This window comes from Schistocerca nitens, chromosome 9 (genome assembly GCF_023898315.1).
Source record: "Schistocerca nitens isolate TAMUIC-IGC-003100 chromosome 9, iqSchNite1.1, whole genome shotgun sequence".
NCBI classification, from domain to species: Eukaryota; Metazoa; Arthropoda; class Insecta; order Orthoptera; family Acrididae; genus Schistocerca; species Schistocerca nitens.
The window spans coordinates 57,316,045-57,332,456 of record NC_064622.1 but is presented as its reverse complement, the minus strand read 5'-3'; the positions used below and the strand labels follow the sequence as shown (position 1 = coordinate 57,332,456).

Below are 16,412 nucleotides of genomic sequence, written 5' to 3'. Positions count from 1 at the left end.
GCTGGATAAAATGCCACACAACTACAGTAATGTTGTAACATTTAGTAATTGTTGCATATGTGTGCACGTCTAAACCCAACAATGTAATGAAGAATATGGAAAACAACAGTGAACATCAAATATATTCTATCTCGAAAACAGCACAGACTACACACGAATGTCCTATGATTCGATCCCATGGAGTGCCTCCTCGGATGCTTCAGGCAGACTCGTAATGCCATCTGGGAAACTCGTTTACTATGTGATTCATTGTATATTGTATATCAAGCCTTGCCGCACTAAAGCCGGCACGGTAGCTCAGCGTGTTCGGTCAGAGGGTTAGCTGCCCTCTGTAATAAAAAAACTGAGTGAATGGATCAAAAACGAACTTCAATGGGCGTCAGGTGACGTCCGCCACGAACATTTGAAACGAACAAAAACAGTGGATACACCGGTTCCCGTGAGATCACCGAAGTTAAGCGCTGTTGGGCGTGGCCGCCAGTTGGATGGATGACCATCCAGCCGCCATGCGCTGTTGTCATTTTGCGGGGTGCACCCAGCCTAGTGATGCCAACTGAGGAGCTACTCGACGGAATAGTAGCTGCTTCGGTCAAGAATACCATCATAACGACCGCGAGAGCGGTGTGCTGACCCCATGCCCCTCCTATCCGCATCTTCCTTTGAGGATGACACGGCGGTCGGATGGTCCCGGTAGGCCACTCGTGGCCTGAAGACGGAGTGCTTTTTTCCTTGTATATCACCACCGTCACACATACTATTAGTGCAAAAGTCCCAATGGAGCATGGTGTGCTTGCACATACCTTCTCCAGCCCGGAATTTAGTGAGTTGTACGCACACCTCCCTAAGATGATGAAAGCCTGGAACTTTTCTTTGGTTCTCAACTAATTCATAGATCCTCGTTTTCGCGGCTTGCCACTCACGTTTCCGTTAAGCATTCAGGTTCAATCCATTGGAAAGAATTTGGACTCAATTTTTAAAAGCTATTTTTTCTGGATGTTTAGAGAGAGTTTGTGAAGAGGGATTATTGCTTCTTAGAAACTTACTAGCAAAGCTTGTATCTAGCGGCCTTTCGATGAAGGTGAGCGGAACGTAAATTTAATATCATTGGTACCTAGCATCTGGTTCTAGATTTGACTATGCCAATAATGATTACAGTATTAAAAAATCAATTTGTTTCGAAACCCCGTAACTGTCGCCCATTGCTACGCGTAAGTTTGAAATTTGACTCAAAGGTGCCTACAGTATTCCTCTCTAAACGTGTAAAAGCTTGGTGCCCCGCAACATCTCCCTCGGGCTCGGCGACGCATAAAACAGCAAGGTGTCGATACATGTGAAAAGGACAGCGCTCAGCACGATATTTAACGACAATTCTGCAACGCCACCGTGGACGGTGTCACACGGTCAGAAACGTCGTCATATCCCCTGTTACCAACTCTTCAACCCCTTCTTCTGACGATTCTGCGATGGAAGTAAGAGCCACGACACCAAACGTTGAAATCACGCGTTTTTGTTGTGGGTGTGCGAGTAAAACATTTCGGCTTGCTCAATTTGTGAAGCCCTTTCCCCTGAATAAAGTATGTAATTTTTCTGACATTGTATTGATTTGTTTATCTGTACATGTACATCACATCCACAAATTTCCCTCCATTCGGATAATTTTTTTTTTGTGTGCATCTTTTTTTTTTCCTTGGAGGCTGCTACCTGGCAATTTCCTCACCAGGCTGAATTGTGTTTGTCCTCTCTTAGGCGTGTTGGAAGGGTCTTCAAGGTATGCCAGCATTCTGTCGAATGTTGCACTGAGGTATTTTTGCTTATTGTTGTATATGGCTAGGCCAAGAGGACCGAACTGTGGGCTGATCATTATTGATTAGTAGTCCGCCCCCGGTGGCTGAGTGGACAAACGCAGTGACCTGGATTCGAGGTTTGACTGTGCGTTATCTTTTTCGAGACGGCAGTAAGAATGTGCTCGACTTTTGGGCCTTACTACAAGATCGTCACTCACAGCTTATGAGACATCCGAGATATCGAACATATTACGCAAATTTTTTACGGAGTGCCTTGCTTGATCCCCCACCCAGTTGGGGTGTCCCGGGTAGGAGAATGTAATTATTGATTATAAATATCAGAACAAGAAAGGACCAGGACAATGGAGAAGATCCACAACCACACGTGAAGACGTACCCGACACCAACGAGGGGTATAACGGGATTAGCGAGGTATGCGCCCAAAAGAGGAATGTAGACCGTTATTGTTTTGTACTGACAGAAGCAGGATTGTTTTTTTACTATTATGTAAAAAAAGTCCACTTATTTACGTTTCCCAGAAATATTTTATTTTATAAAAGTCATCTTCTTATATATTTAAAACAAAAATGCTAGAAGCAGTTTATGTTTGTTGTTGTTACACCAGACTGCCAAAAAAAAAAAACGGTCTAAATAAAAAAAAAAGTGGTCAGCGCGACAGACTCAATCCTTAGGGCCCGGGTTCGATTCCCGGCTGGGTCGGATATTTTCTCCGCTCAGGGACTGGGTGTTGTGTCCTAATCATCATCATTTCATCCCCATCGACGCGCAAGTCGCCGAAGTGGCGTCAAATCAAGAGACTTGCACCAGGCGAACGGTCTACCCGACGGGAGGCCCTAGTCACACGACATTAAAAATTAATTATTGGTTAGTAGACGATTATAGAGGAGGAAATGACATGCGTAAAGAAACGTAAGGTCAAAGTCACCGTGTCTAAAAATATTCACAAAGTTTACCGAGGGCGTATGTTGTGTGTTTTCTAATTGAGAAACATTATGACGCCGATATGAAACTGCATGGTCATCCGCATACTGGAATTTTCGGCAGGTCTGCTGCGCAGGATTGAATAACACCAAAGCAAAAACAGAACCTTCAGACAGTCCATCACTGAGTACACGCCATCTGCTCTCCTCTTCACCTTGGTGTACTTTAAACCGCTGCTTGATCAACATGTTGCTAAAGACGTTACCTAGGAGATATTGTTTTCAGAAATAAATAGATCGTGATCGTAGTGGAGATTCAGGTTGGAAACATGCACTATATGATCAAAAGTATCCGGATATCTCCCCCCCTAAAAACATATTCTTTTCATATTAGGTGCATTGTGCTGCCAGCTACTGCCAGGTACTCGACGTCAGCGAATTCGTAAGTCATTAGACATCGTGAGAGAGCAGAGTGTGGCACTCCACGGAACTCATGGACTTCGAATGTGGTCAGTGACGCGGTGTCACTTGTGTCATACGTCTGTATGCGAGATTTGCAAACTTCTAAATATCCGTAGGTCCACTGTTTCCGATATGACAGTGAAGTGGAAAAGTGAAGGGACACGTACAGCACAAAAGTGTACAGGCCGACCTCGTCTGTTGACTGACAGAGACCGCCGACAGTTGAAGAGGGTCGTAATGTTTAATAGGCAGGCACCTATCCAGGCCATCACACAATAATTTCAAACTGCTTCAGGATCCACTGCAAGTACTGGTTCAAATGGCTCTGAGCACAACGCGACTATGGCGAATGCCCGGTGATCTTCATCTGCCAGGGTGTGTAGTGCCAACAGGAAAATGTGGAGGCGGTGGTGTTATGGTGTTGTGTTCTTCATGGACGGGGCTTGCACCCTCTTGTTTTGCAAGGCACTATCACAGTGCAGGCCTACATTGATGTTTTAAGCGCCTTCTTGCTTCCCTCTGTTGAAGAGCATGATGGTGATTGCGTCTTTCAACACGATGGATGATGATGATGATGATTATTATGTTTGGTTTGTGGGGCGCTGAACTGCGCGGTTGTCAGCGCCCGTACAAATTCCCAACCTCTGCTCGGACCAATCCCGCCACTTTCGTGAATGATGATGAAATGGTGACAACACAAACACCCAATCATCTCGAGGCATGTGAAAATCCCTGATCCCGTCGGAAATCTAACACGGGACCCCGTGCTCGGGAAGCGAGACCGCGAGACCACGAACTGCGGACTGACACGATCGAGCACCTGTTCATAATGCACGGCCTGTGGAGAAGTGGTTGCACGACAGTAACATCACTGTAATAGACTGGCCTGCACAGAGTCCTAGCATGAATCCTATAGAACACCTCTGGGATGTTTTGTAACGCCGACTTCGTGTCAGGCCTCACCGACCAATATCAGTACCTCTCCTCAGTGCAGCACTCCGTGAAGAATGGGCTGCCATTCCCCAAAATGCCCTTCCAGCACCTGATTGTTCGTATGCCTGCGAGAGTGGAAGCTCATCAAGGCTAAGGGTGGGCCAACACATATTGAATTATAGCATTACCGATGGAGGGTTCCACGAACTTTTAAGTCATTTTCAGCCAGGTGTCCGGATACTTCTGATTACACAGTGTATGTCAGGTGATTGTATTTAAATTGCAACTATTTTCAGATGACCAGTGTGGGCTGTAAATATCTTATAGTAGCGAAACTTGATAGATAGTATAATGCGTTAATGCGGAATCGATTTACGCTGGATAAAAGTTACTTCCTGGCAGTCAGAATTTGAACTAATTTTTTTTCCAGCGTCAATCGGTTCCGCATTAACGCATTAGAATATCTACTAATTTTTTCTGCCACAATATAATTACCGCTTACACTGGACCTCTGTGAGTAGATGGACTTTAATTGTAACCACCCAGTGGAAACAAATTAATGCCCATCTCTTATAAACGGAACAGAGACTACATACCGTTTTCCATCACGTGTTCTGTTACGTACATTTTCACATTTTATATCATTTAGTTACATAAAACTGATTTGAAATATGCAAGAAACAGGGTTGGTGGGACACTGTGAATTTACATTTTTTGACCATACATCAAAGCTTTTCTCTCTTGGTACCTTTGTATTGCATTCCTTTTGATTTATATGCTCTAAAAGCTTGCTCCTCTAATTCGCAATGTACAGTTTTCTCTCATGCGCATTACGTAACTGTGAAGCTGAAGATGAAGCTCACTTCCGTGTCATAGCGCTGACTACTTAGGTGAACAAATGAATAAGTCGAACTCTGTTCAGATAAACAAAGTGAAGTAAAGTGAATGGTATTCTATCTACTGCCCGTTATTGCCGCAGTGCAAGGTCTCGGCTGAGAGGTAAACCTCTTTCAGTTGTTCTGTAATGACAACAGGATATGCATAGAGCCACTAGAGTACTTCCACACGTACGGTAAGTCAGTTGTTGCGAGTTGAGAAGGCAGATGTTGACTGGAGGGGTGGGAATGGTATGGGTAGTTATTCCTACACAATGGGGAAAGCCAGAATTGCTCTTTCAGACCAGGAACTAAGGAATCGTGACGTATTTTGTTCCACGCACGGACTATCGGTAAGGGAATCGTCAGTTGTTTCGTGATCCGCGACCTTGTCAAATTCCCCACCGCAGCCGCTATCGAAGCATTAAACGTGTCCCTCCTAGTGAATGCCTCAGTAATGGCTGTTTGTAAGCGTCTTTCTGTCGGAAAAATAGCGTTACTGCTAATGGGGCTGTGTGGACGGGAGCAGCACTGTAACGGTACCTGCGTCCCACTTACAGAGCATAGGCTGGCCTTACGCGCTCTCTCGGTATATCACCGCTGCGTCACAAGGGCCGAACAAGTTGACGCGCTAGTAAAGCAGTGGACACTCATTCTAGTGGAGCAGGATTCAAATCCGCATCCGGCAACCCGAATCCAGGTCTTCCGCGATGTCCCTAAATGGTTTAAGGCCACTTAAGGGATAGCCCCTCCAAAAAGGATACAGTTGATATATTTCGTTAGCTTTTTCCAAATCGAGCGCGTGTTCCATCTTTAATGACATCATCGTCGACAGGACGTTAAACCCAGATCTTCCTTTCGAGGTGTCTCCTGCAATAACGCACATACGTGATACCATATGACAGAAAATTATTCATTTTTTCTTCTGACTAACTTTCATTCGTATATATCTCATAAGAAGCTTATATTTTTACAACGAGAGAAATAATGTGAAAATGCATTACCATAATACATGTTAAAATTAACAGAAATAGCAGGCACTGCTATGAGTGCCTTGATCAGAAGTAAAACTCTCAAATCTTCACGTCAAGTATTACACTAAAATCAAGCGATAAAGCTTTGGTCACAATATCTGTAAAACAATATATATAAAAGGCAAGCCACTGCGGGATGCTCACATGCGTCGAGATAAGGTAGCATCCGACTCCGCTTAATTGTAGTTTAATAAGTGACATGCCAATTTGAGAATTTTATTTCTGATAAAGCCACTCATAGCAGTGCCGAAACCTGGGTCAAAAGATACCTTCTAACGACCGAGAGCTGCTATTGCTGTTAATTTTACCTTGTAAATGGTCACTGACCACGCAGCCATGTTTAAAACTTTATTATGTATGTTGGATTAACCAGAAATCTCTTTCGACGAATTAATGATTTACCGAAGAAACTGTTCCAAGTTTCTGTTCAAATGGCTCTGAGCACTATGGGACTTAACTTCTGAGGTCATCAGTCCCCTAGAACTTAGAACTACTTAAACCTAACTAACCTAAGGACATCACACACATCCATGCCCGAGGCAGGATTCGAACCTGCGACCGTAGCAGTTCGCGCGGTTCTGGACTGAAGCGCCTAGAACCACCTCGGCCACCGTGGCTGGCCAAGTTTCTGTTCCTTCATCATTTTACGAAGTGAAATCCCGCAGAACTTCTTATAATTGTATTACTTACTGTTGTTCAATCAACAAGGAAGGTTGAAAATACCGTACCGTCGACGTTTACGCTGTCAGCGCCAAGCATATCGTGGGTAGGAATATACAATAACCCTCCCGAATTTCTAATTCTTTGGGTGAAGTGGCAAAGACTTTCGGAGAAATCTACACAGTCACGTAGGGAGCAATGGAAGATGAGTGCTGACATCGAAGTTGCTGATAAGCATAATATACAGAAGAATAGAAAGAAAATCGAGGAACTGCTCGGTGACGATGAATTTAGTTTTAGGGAAAGTGAAGGCACAAGAGGGGCAGATCTGACTTTGCACGTGATAATGCAAGCAAGACTTAGGAAAAATCATAACGCATTTTTGGATTTGTCGACCTAAAGAAAGCTCTCAACCATAGAAAACGTGCAAGAAGTTCGATAGTCTGAGAAAACTAGGATTACGCTATAGGAAATGTAGGAAATGACGGGTAACATACAGTACGCACAGGCGCTAATAGGGAACAATAGGACTGAAGGAAAAAGAACGAAGTGCTATAAGAAGGGTTTAAGACAGGGATCATCTGCCCACACTGTTTAGTTTATACGTCGAAGAAGCAATGGCAAACATAAATTAAACGTTCAAGGTTAGGCTTGCATTTCAGGGATGAAGGGTACCAATGATATGATTCGCTGACGACCTTGCAATCGTCAGTGAAAGTAAAGGAGCATTGTAGGACCTGCTGAATGTAATGAACAATCTAAAGAGCACAGAATATGGATTCAGAGTAAACTGAAAAAAAGATGAAAACACTTAAGAGTAGCAGAAATGAGATAATCGATGAACTTAACATAAAAACTCATGACTATGGAGCAGATGAAGTTAAGGATTTCTGTTACGTTGCAAGCAAAATAACACATGACGGACAGAACGAGGCAGACTAGCAGGCAATGAGGGCATTCCCAGCTAAAAGAAGTCTACTAGCATCAAACAGACATTTTGAGGAAGAATTTCCTGAGAATGTGCGTCTCAAGCACAGCACAGTATAGTAGGAAATCTTGGACTGTGGGGAAACTCGAAAAGAGACTCGAGGCGTGGCCGAGCGGTTCTAGGCGCTTCAGTCCGGAACCGCGCTGCTGCTACGGTCGCAGGTTCGAATCCTGCCTCGGGCATGGATGTGTGTGATGTCCTTAGGTTAGTTACGTTTAAGTAGTCATAAGTCTAGGGGACAGCTGACCTCAGATGTTAAGTCCCATAGTGATTAGAGCCATTTGAGAGACTCGAGGCGTTTGAGACGTGGTGCTACAGACGAATGTTGAAAATTAGGGGAACTGATAAGAAATGAAGAGGTCCCCCGCCGTAATCGCGAAGATGCTGAGAAGAAGCAGGGATAATGTGACAATATATATGTTAAGACATTGGGGAATAATTTCCATGGTACCAGAGGAGACAGAGACTGCAATACATCCAACAGATCAACTGACGACGTAGGACTAAGTGCAGCTCTAAGATGAAGAATTTGGCACAGGAGAGGATTTTGTATCGGGTCGTATCAAACCAGTCAGAAGACGGATGACTGCAAAAAAATAGTTTCTTGCCGTAGTCGCTAGGCGTGTTTATGTAGCATAATCATGACTGCTGTTTTTCTTGTGGTCATCAGTCCGAAGACTGGTTTGATGCAGCTCTCCACGACACTCTATTCTGTGCGAACCTCTCCATCTCCGAACAACTACTACAACCTACATCGTTTTGAACCTGCTTACTGTATTCATATCTTGGTCTCGCACTACAATTTTTACTCACTTCTAAATTGGTGATTCCTTGCTATTTCAGAATGTGCTCTATCAACCGATCCCTTCTTTTAGTCAAGGTAAGCCATGAATTTCCTTTCTCCCCAATTCATTCAGTATCTTCTCATTCATTGATGATCTACACATCTAATCTTCACCATTTTTATGTAACATCACTTTTCAAAAGCTTCTGAAGCGCCCGCTAAATCACGCAGGGCTAACAGGTAATTAGGATTGTGGAAAGGGCCAAGGGAGTTACGGTCGGATTCATTTCACAATTTAATTTATTATCATTTAGTTCACAAATACACTTTTGAAAGAACTAAATCTGCTTCGCGGCTGAAGGCCTCCAAACAGATGCTTTAGAATAAGTTCAATTTTGAAAGACATGACACACAGTTAAATTTACGAATAAGATAAATCGTATACATATATGAGATCAGCATGCAGAGCGGCTGAAGGCCTCCGGATTAAATCTTCAAAATTCCAAATATACTATAATGATTACTGAAGGCAGAAGGCCACAATGTTTTAATCTGCTAACAGGGCTGATAGCCCACAAGGTACACAGAAGGAGATAAACGCAATAAGATGGCTGAAGGGCGCAAAGTTAAATTCTGCAAATTAAGGAAATATACATTGCAATAATCGGCAAAACAATACCTTAAGTTTAAAAATTTCCTTTTTCCATCACCAACAGCGGAAGGCCCACAATAACTTGTAAAATCTTTCAGAGGAAATTACAATAACATTTCAGGAGCAGAAGGCGATAATGTTTGGACTTGAAGGAAACTCTGAGAACATGTTTCCAGGGCTGAAGGCCCACAACTAATCTTGCCAAATTAAAAATATAAAATACAGTTAAATTACAACATTAACACTGCGAAAAGGGTAATTAAGAGAACGGCACTCAGGAGTCTGCAGTGGATCGGTCTGCCCTCGTTCACTTAGGTTAGACAGATGGTGGGTCCAACTACACTTAATTCGTGCGAACCCAGCCAAGGGACAGTCACGGACCTACCGACCAACCGCTTGCTTGCCACGACGGAGTACACGAGAATTCAAGCCCCCCCACCAAAAAAAAATTACAAGTATCAGTATCGCCAAACAACGCGTATTTGAACTGAACTGTCAAAACTACACACAATGTTGGGCAGCGACAACAGGTGAGGAGAAGACACTGCCTAAAAACTACGTTAGCGGCCAGGGCAGGTAACCTGAACTCTAACGACCACAAGGTCATCCGAAGACCAGTATCAGTTGCAAAGCGATTTAGAAAAGATTGCTGTATGGTGTGGCAGGTGGCAGTTGACGCTAAATAACGAAAAGTGTGAGGTGATCCACATGAGTTCCAAAAGAAATCCGTTGGAATTCGATTACTCGATAAATAGTACAATACTCAAGGCTGTCAATTCAACTAAGTACCTAGGTGTAAAAATTACGAACAGCTTCAGTTGGAAAGACCACATAGATAATATTGTGGGGAAGGCGAGCCAAAGGTTGCGTTTCATTGGCAGGACACTTAGAAGATGCAACAAGTTCACTAAAGAGACAGCTTACACTACACTCATTCGTCCTCTGTTAGAATATTGCTACGTGTTGTGGGATCCTTACCAGGTGGGATTGACGGAGGACATCGAAAGGGTGCAAAAAAGGGCAGCTCGTTTTGTAGTATCACGTAATAGGGGAGAGAGTGTGGCAGATATGATACGCGAGTTGGGATGGAAGTCATTAAAGCAAAGACGTTTTTCGTCGCGGCGAGATCTATTTACGAAATTTCAGTCACCAGCTTTCTCTTCCGAATGCGAAAATATTTTGTTGAGCCCAACCTACATAGGTAGGAATGATCATCAAAATAAAATAAGAGAAATCAGAGCTCGAACAGAAAGGCTTAGGTGTTCGTTCTTCCCGCGCGCTGTTCGGGAGTGGAATGGTAGAGAGATAGTATGATTGTGGTTCGATGAACCCTCTGCCAAGCACTTAAATGTGAATTGCAGAGTAATCATGTAGATGTAGATGGCAGAAAATTCCACTGGTGCACTCGAATTGTAGTCAACCACTATAGTTAATTGCACCGCATGGCGGCTAAATTTCAGCAATAGAACCACTCGGTGTTGCTCACAGGAAAACCTCCCCACCAGCGAACCACCGAGATGAACCAACACAACATGAATGGACGTGGTTTGGCTAGTTGAAACCACTACTCAACTATGACGTCCTGGGTCGGTGAACCACGAAGCTCGTCGCGATCGGACAGCTCCACACACGGTCCAACACTGCGCAGGGACCGCCAGTGGATCCAGCCGACTGCACCGCGCGGAGATGACTTCCCTGGTCCTCAGAAACCGACCGACTCCTCTGCCGACAACATCTAAAATAGTCGTCAGTGGAAGTAACGCCAACTACACTCACAACCTGACAAGCACTTGCACGAAGACCTGAACGATACCAAACAGTAACTAAGCACACCCGAACTTTTCGACTCTGTAAGTGCAGAACAGGGAATCAGTGATCGTAAGGCCATTGCAGCATCCCTGAATATGGAAGTTAATAGGAATATAAAAAAAGGGAGGAAGGTTTATCTGTTTAGCAAGAGTAATAGAAGGCAGATTTCAGACTACCTAACAGATCAAAACGAAAATTTCTGTTCCGACACTGACAATGTTGAGTGTTTATGGAAAAAGTTCAAGGCAATCGTAAAATGCGTTTTAGACAGGCACGTGCCGAGTAAAACTGTGAGGGACGGGAAGAACCCACCGTGGTACAACAACGAAGTTAGGAAACTACTGCGAAAGCAAAGAGAGCTTCACTCAAAGTTTAAACGCAGCCAAAACCTCTCAGACAAACAGAAGCTAAGCGATGTCAAAGTTAGCGTAAGGAGGGCTATGCGAGAAGCGTTCAGTGAATTCGAAAGTAAAATTCTATGTACCGACTTGACAGAAAATCCTAGGAAGTTCTGGTCTTACGTTAAATCAGTAAGTGGCTCGAAACAGCATATCCAGACACTCCGGGATGATGATGGCATTGAAACAGAGGATGACACGCGTAAAGCTGAAATACTAAACACCTTTTTCCAAAGCTGTTTCACAGAGGAAGACCGCACTGCAGTTCCTTCTCTAAATCCTCGCACAAACGAAAAAATGGCTGACATCGAAATAAGTGTCCAAGGAATAGAAAAGCAACTGGAATCACTCAACAGAGGAAAGTCCACTGGACCTGACGGGATACCAATTCGATTCTACACAGAGTACGCGAAAGAACTTGCCCCCCTTCTAACAGCCGTGTACCGCAAGTCTCTAGAGGAACGGAGGGTTTCAAATGATTGGAAAAGAGCACAGGTAGTCCCAGTCTTCAAGAAGGGTCGTCGAGAAGATGCGCAAAACTATAGACCTATATCTCTGACGTCGATCTGTTGTAGAATTTTAGAACATGTTTTTTGCTCGAGTATCATGTCGTTTTTGGAAACCCAGAATCTACTATGTAGGAATCAACATGGATTCCGGAAACAGCGATCGTGTGAGACCCAACTCGCGTTATTTGTTCATGAGACCCAGAAAATATTAGATACAGGCTCCCAGGTAGATGCTATTTTTCTCGACTTCCGGAAGGCGTTCGATACAGTTCCGCACTGTCGCCTGATAAACAAAGTAAGAGCCTACGGAATATCAGACCAGCTGTGTGGCTGGATTGAAGAGTTTTTAGCAAACAGAACACAGCATGTTGTTATCAATGGAGAGACGTCTACAGACGTTAAAGTAACCTCTGGCGTGCCACAGGGGAGTGTTATGGGACCATTGCTTTTCACAATATATATAAATGACCTAGTAGATAGTGTCGGAAGTTCCATGTGGCTTTTCGCGGATGATGCTGTAGTATACAGAGAAGTTGCAGCATTAGAAAATTGTAGCGAAATGCAGGAAGATCTGCAGCGGATAGGCACTTGGTGCAGGGAGTGTCAACTGTCCCTTAACATAGACAAATGTAATGTATTGCGAATACATAGAAAGAAGGATCCTTTATTGTATGATTATATGATAGCGGAACAAACACTGGTAGCAGTTACTTCTGTAAAATATCTGGGAGTATGCGTGCGGAACGATTTGAAGTGGAATGATCATATAAAATTAATTGTTGGTAAGGCGGGTACCAGGTTGAGATTGATTGGGAGAGTGCTTAGAAAATGTAGTCCAGCAACAAAGGAGGTGGCTTACAAAACACTCGTTCGACCTATACTTGAGTATTGCTCATCAGTGTGGGATCCGTACCAGATCGGGTTGACGGAGGAGATAGAGAAGATCCAAAGAAGAGCGGCGCGTTTCATCACAGGGTTATTTGGTAACCGTGATAGCGTTACGGAGATGTTTAGCAAACTCAAGTGGCAGACTCTGCAAGAGAGGCGCTCTGCATCGCGGTGTAGCTTGCTCGCCAGGTTTCGAGAGGGTGCGTTTCTGGATGAGGTATCGAATATATTGCTTCCCCCTACTTATACCTCCCGAGGAGATCACGAATGTAAAATTAGAGAGATTAGAGAGCGCACGGAGGCTTTCAGACAGTCGTTCTTCCCGCGAACCATACGCGACTGGAACAGGAAAGGGAGGTAATGACAGTGGCACGTAAAGTGCTCTCCGCCACACACCGTTGGGTGGCTTGCGGAGTATAAATGTAGATGTAGATGGTGTAGAAGACAATCGGGAGTCGATGCACACACAGAGCCGACTCATGAACGATCGGCGAGCCAAACCGCTTCGTCCGGTGGCCCGGCTCAAGTCATGCGTGTCGGCAATGGTCGGGCGAGCCATGCCGACGCAGACCTCACAGTTGCTCCAACCCGACTGCCCTAGTGCCGCATTGCAACTCCCCGACTGTCAGGTCCGGACTGCGCTCCAGACACGTTCCAACTGACTGGCAGCCCGAACTCGCGATCCGAACTCCCGACGAACTTATTAACGACAGATCACGACGGGGAAGTATTAGCGGTGAAGCAAAGATACTACGAGAGGGGATATATCTATACGCGCTGCTAACGCCGCTTACGGTCAGGCAAAGCAGAACTCAGTGACAGTAGTAATTTAAATTAACGTAGTAAGGTGGAAGTACGTTAAAAACAGGGTGTAAAATACATTATGGCGGGAACACGAGCCACGCATGGCTCAGCTTCTATTCTCTTTCCCGTCTAAACTGTTTATGTTCCACATTTCACTACCATACAAGGCTACACTCAAGACATATACCTTCAGAATAGACCTCCTAACACTTAAATCCATATTCGAAGTTCTCAGATTTCTCTTCTTCAGAAACGCTACATTTTCTGTTGCCAATCTACAGTTTACCTCCTCTCTACTTCGCTCATTCTCAATTATTTTATTGCGCAAATAGCAAAACTCATTTACTGCTTTGAGTGTTTCGTTTCCTAATACAATTCCCTCAGCATCGCCTAATTTAATTCGATTATATTCCATTACCCATGTTTTGCTTTTGTTGTTGTTCATCTTACATCCTCCTTTCTAGAAACTGTCCATACCGTTCATCTTGCTTTTCCAAGGAGTTTGCTGTCTCTATCGGAATTACATCGTCATCGACAAATGGCAAAATTTTCATCTCTTCACATGAACTTTGGTTTCCTTTACTGCTTGCTCAGTGAACAGATTGAATAACATCGAGGATAGGCTACAACCGTGTCTCAGTCCCTTCTCAGCCACTGCTTCCCTTTCATGCCTGTCGACTCCTATAATTGCTTTCTAATTTCTGTAAAAGTTATGTATAATCTTTCGCACGTTATATTTTAAATCTGCCACCTTCAGAACATCAAGGTGTCTATTCTAGTCAACGTTGCCAAAACCTTTATCCAAATCTAGAAAAGCTATAACTGTAGGTTTGCTATCCTTATCCTATCTTCTAAGATACGTCATAGATCAGTACTGCCTCGCTTGTTTCTACATTTCTCCGTGAGCGAATCTAACTCTCCCGAGGTCGGCTTCTACCTGTTTTTCCATACTTCTGTAAATAATTCGTGTCAATAGATTGCAGCCATGATTTATTAAATTGATAGTTCGGTAATTTTCACAACCGTCAGTACCTGTTTTCTTTGGAACTAAAATTATTACATTCGTCTTGAAATCTAAGGGTATTTCGCCATCTCATACATCTTGCGTACAAGCTATAATATGTTTTTTACGACTGGATCTCCAAAAGATATCAGTACTTCTGAGGGAAATTCATCTACTCCATGAACAGTGTTTCGACTTAGGTCTTCCAGTGTTCTGTCAAATTCCTCCCGTAGTATTATATCTCCTATCTCATCTTCATCTCAATCCTCTTATTCATGTACAATTTTTTAAAAATATGTTTCCGTTGTATAGTCCTTCTATATACACTTTCCACGTTTCAACTATTCATTCTTTACATAGTACTGGTTTTCCATCTGAGTTCTTAATATTCATACAACTGCTTTTCCTTTCTCCAGACGTCCCATTAATTATTAATAATTACTATAAGTGGTATCTATCTTTCCCATAGTTACATATTTGCTTTTATATCCTTACATTTGTCCTCTGTACATTCCTGCTTTATTTTGGATTTATTGTCAGCCTCGTTTTTTCGACGTTTGTATTGCCTTTCACCTGTTTCATTTGCATTTTTATATTTTCTTCCTTTCATAATTTAAACTCAGTATCTCCTGTGAAAGCCACAGCTTTCCACTATGCCTTATATTTTAACCTATTTGATCCTATGCTGTCTTCATTATTTCATTTATCAAAGCTACCCATTCGTGTTCTGCTGTATTCCTTTTCCCTGCTTCAGTCAATCGTTGCCTAATGCTCCGTTTGAACCTGTCAACAACTTCTGGTTCTTTTAACTTATGTTATCCAATCTCCTTAATTTCCTACCTTTTTGAATTTCTTTAGATGTAATGTACAGTTCATAGCCAATGGCTCTGAGCACTATGGGACTTAACATCTGTCGTCATCAGTCCCCTTCATAGCCAATGATCTGTGGTCAGAATACACGTCTGCCGCTTGGAACGTCTTACAGTTTAAAATCTGTTTCCGAAATTACTGTCTCACTACGAACTTTCTGCAGGTGTCTCCCACGCATACAGCCTCCATTCGTGATTCTTAAACCAAGGGTTGGAGATAATTAAATTGTGCTCTGTGCAAAATTATACCAGGTGGCTTCCTGTTTCATTCCTTTTCTCCAGTCCACATTCACCTATTACTTTTCCATCTTTTCCCTTTCCTATCAAATTCCAAGCCCCAAACACAGTTAAATTTTCCTGGCCCTTAACTATCTGAATCTTTTATCTCATCATATTTTACTTCAATTTCCTCATCATCGTCTGTGTTAATTGGAATATAAACTTGTAGTGTTGTGATGGGTGTTGGCTTCGAGTCTGTCAGGGCTACTAACATTATGATTGGCTATTACTACTACTACTACTACCACTACTACTATTAGTATTATCATTCAGTTTGTAGGCAGTTCTATCCTTTCAATGTCTATTACTAGCTCCATACATTCAGTATCGTAGCTAGCGTACGTTCTCTTGTATTTTTCGATCAAATTATTTCTTACAACTTCCCTCCTTTGTTGTCTTTCGTATTTATTTTTGTTCTGTCTCCCTATTCCACATCGTTTAGTCAGGAAATTCCTTTTATGGCTTCATTTACTTGTATGTTAGATAAAACATTTTCCAGTTATACTTTTGTGGAGACATTATCGTAACATTTGCCACAGGGCTAACAGCTCAGTTTCGTTTTCAAATTGCGATGTCTCTTATTTCTTCAATAGTATGTTTCCAGGGCTGCGTCTATGACTTAGCAGCATTTGCACTCTTCTACACAACTCTGTCCAACTATACACTCGTTCATGACGTATGAGGAGGTCGTGATTTACATTTTGCCCTGTCTTCAAAGATTGTTTTTCATCACCATCTTC

At 43.1% G+C, this 16,412-nt stretch overlaps 1 protein-coding gene across 1 annotated transcript in view; it reads left to right on the top strand.

The window, feature by feature from the left end:
* Positions 1-3,745: 3,745 nt before the first annotated feature.
* Positions 3,746-16,412, top strand: part of LOC126203995 (neural Wiskott-Aldrich syndrome protein-like) — a 112,259-nt gene continuing 99,592 nt past the window's right edge. Inside the window, exon 1 of the mRNA XM_049938427.1 lies at positions 3,746-3,777. Within this exon, the coding sequence (XP_049794384.1) occupies positions 3,746-3,777 (32 nt within the window). The remainder of the gene's footprint in view (positions 3,778-16,412) is intronic.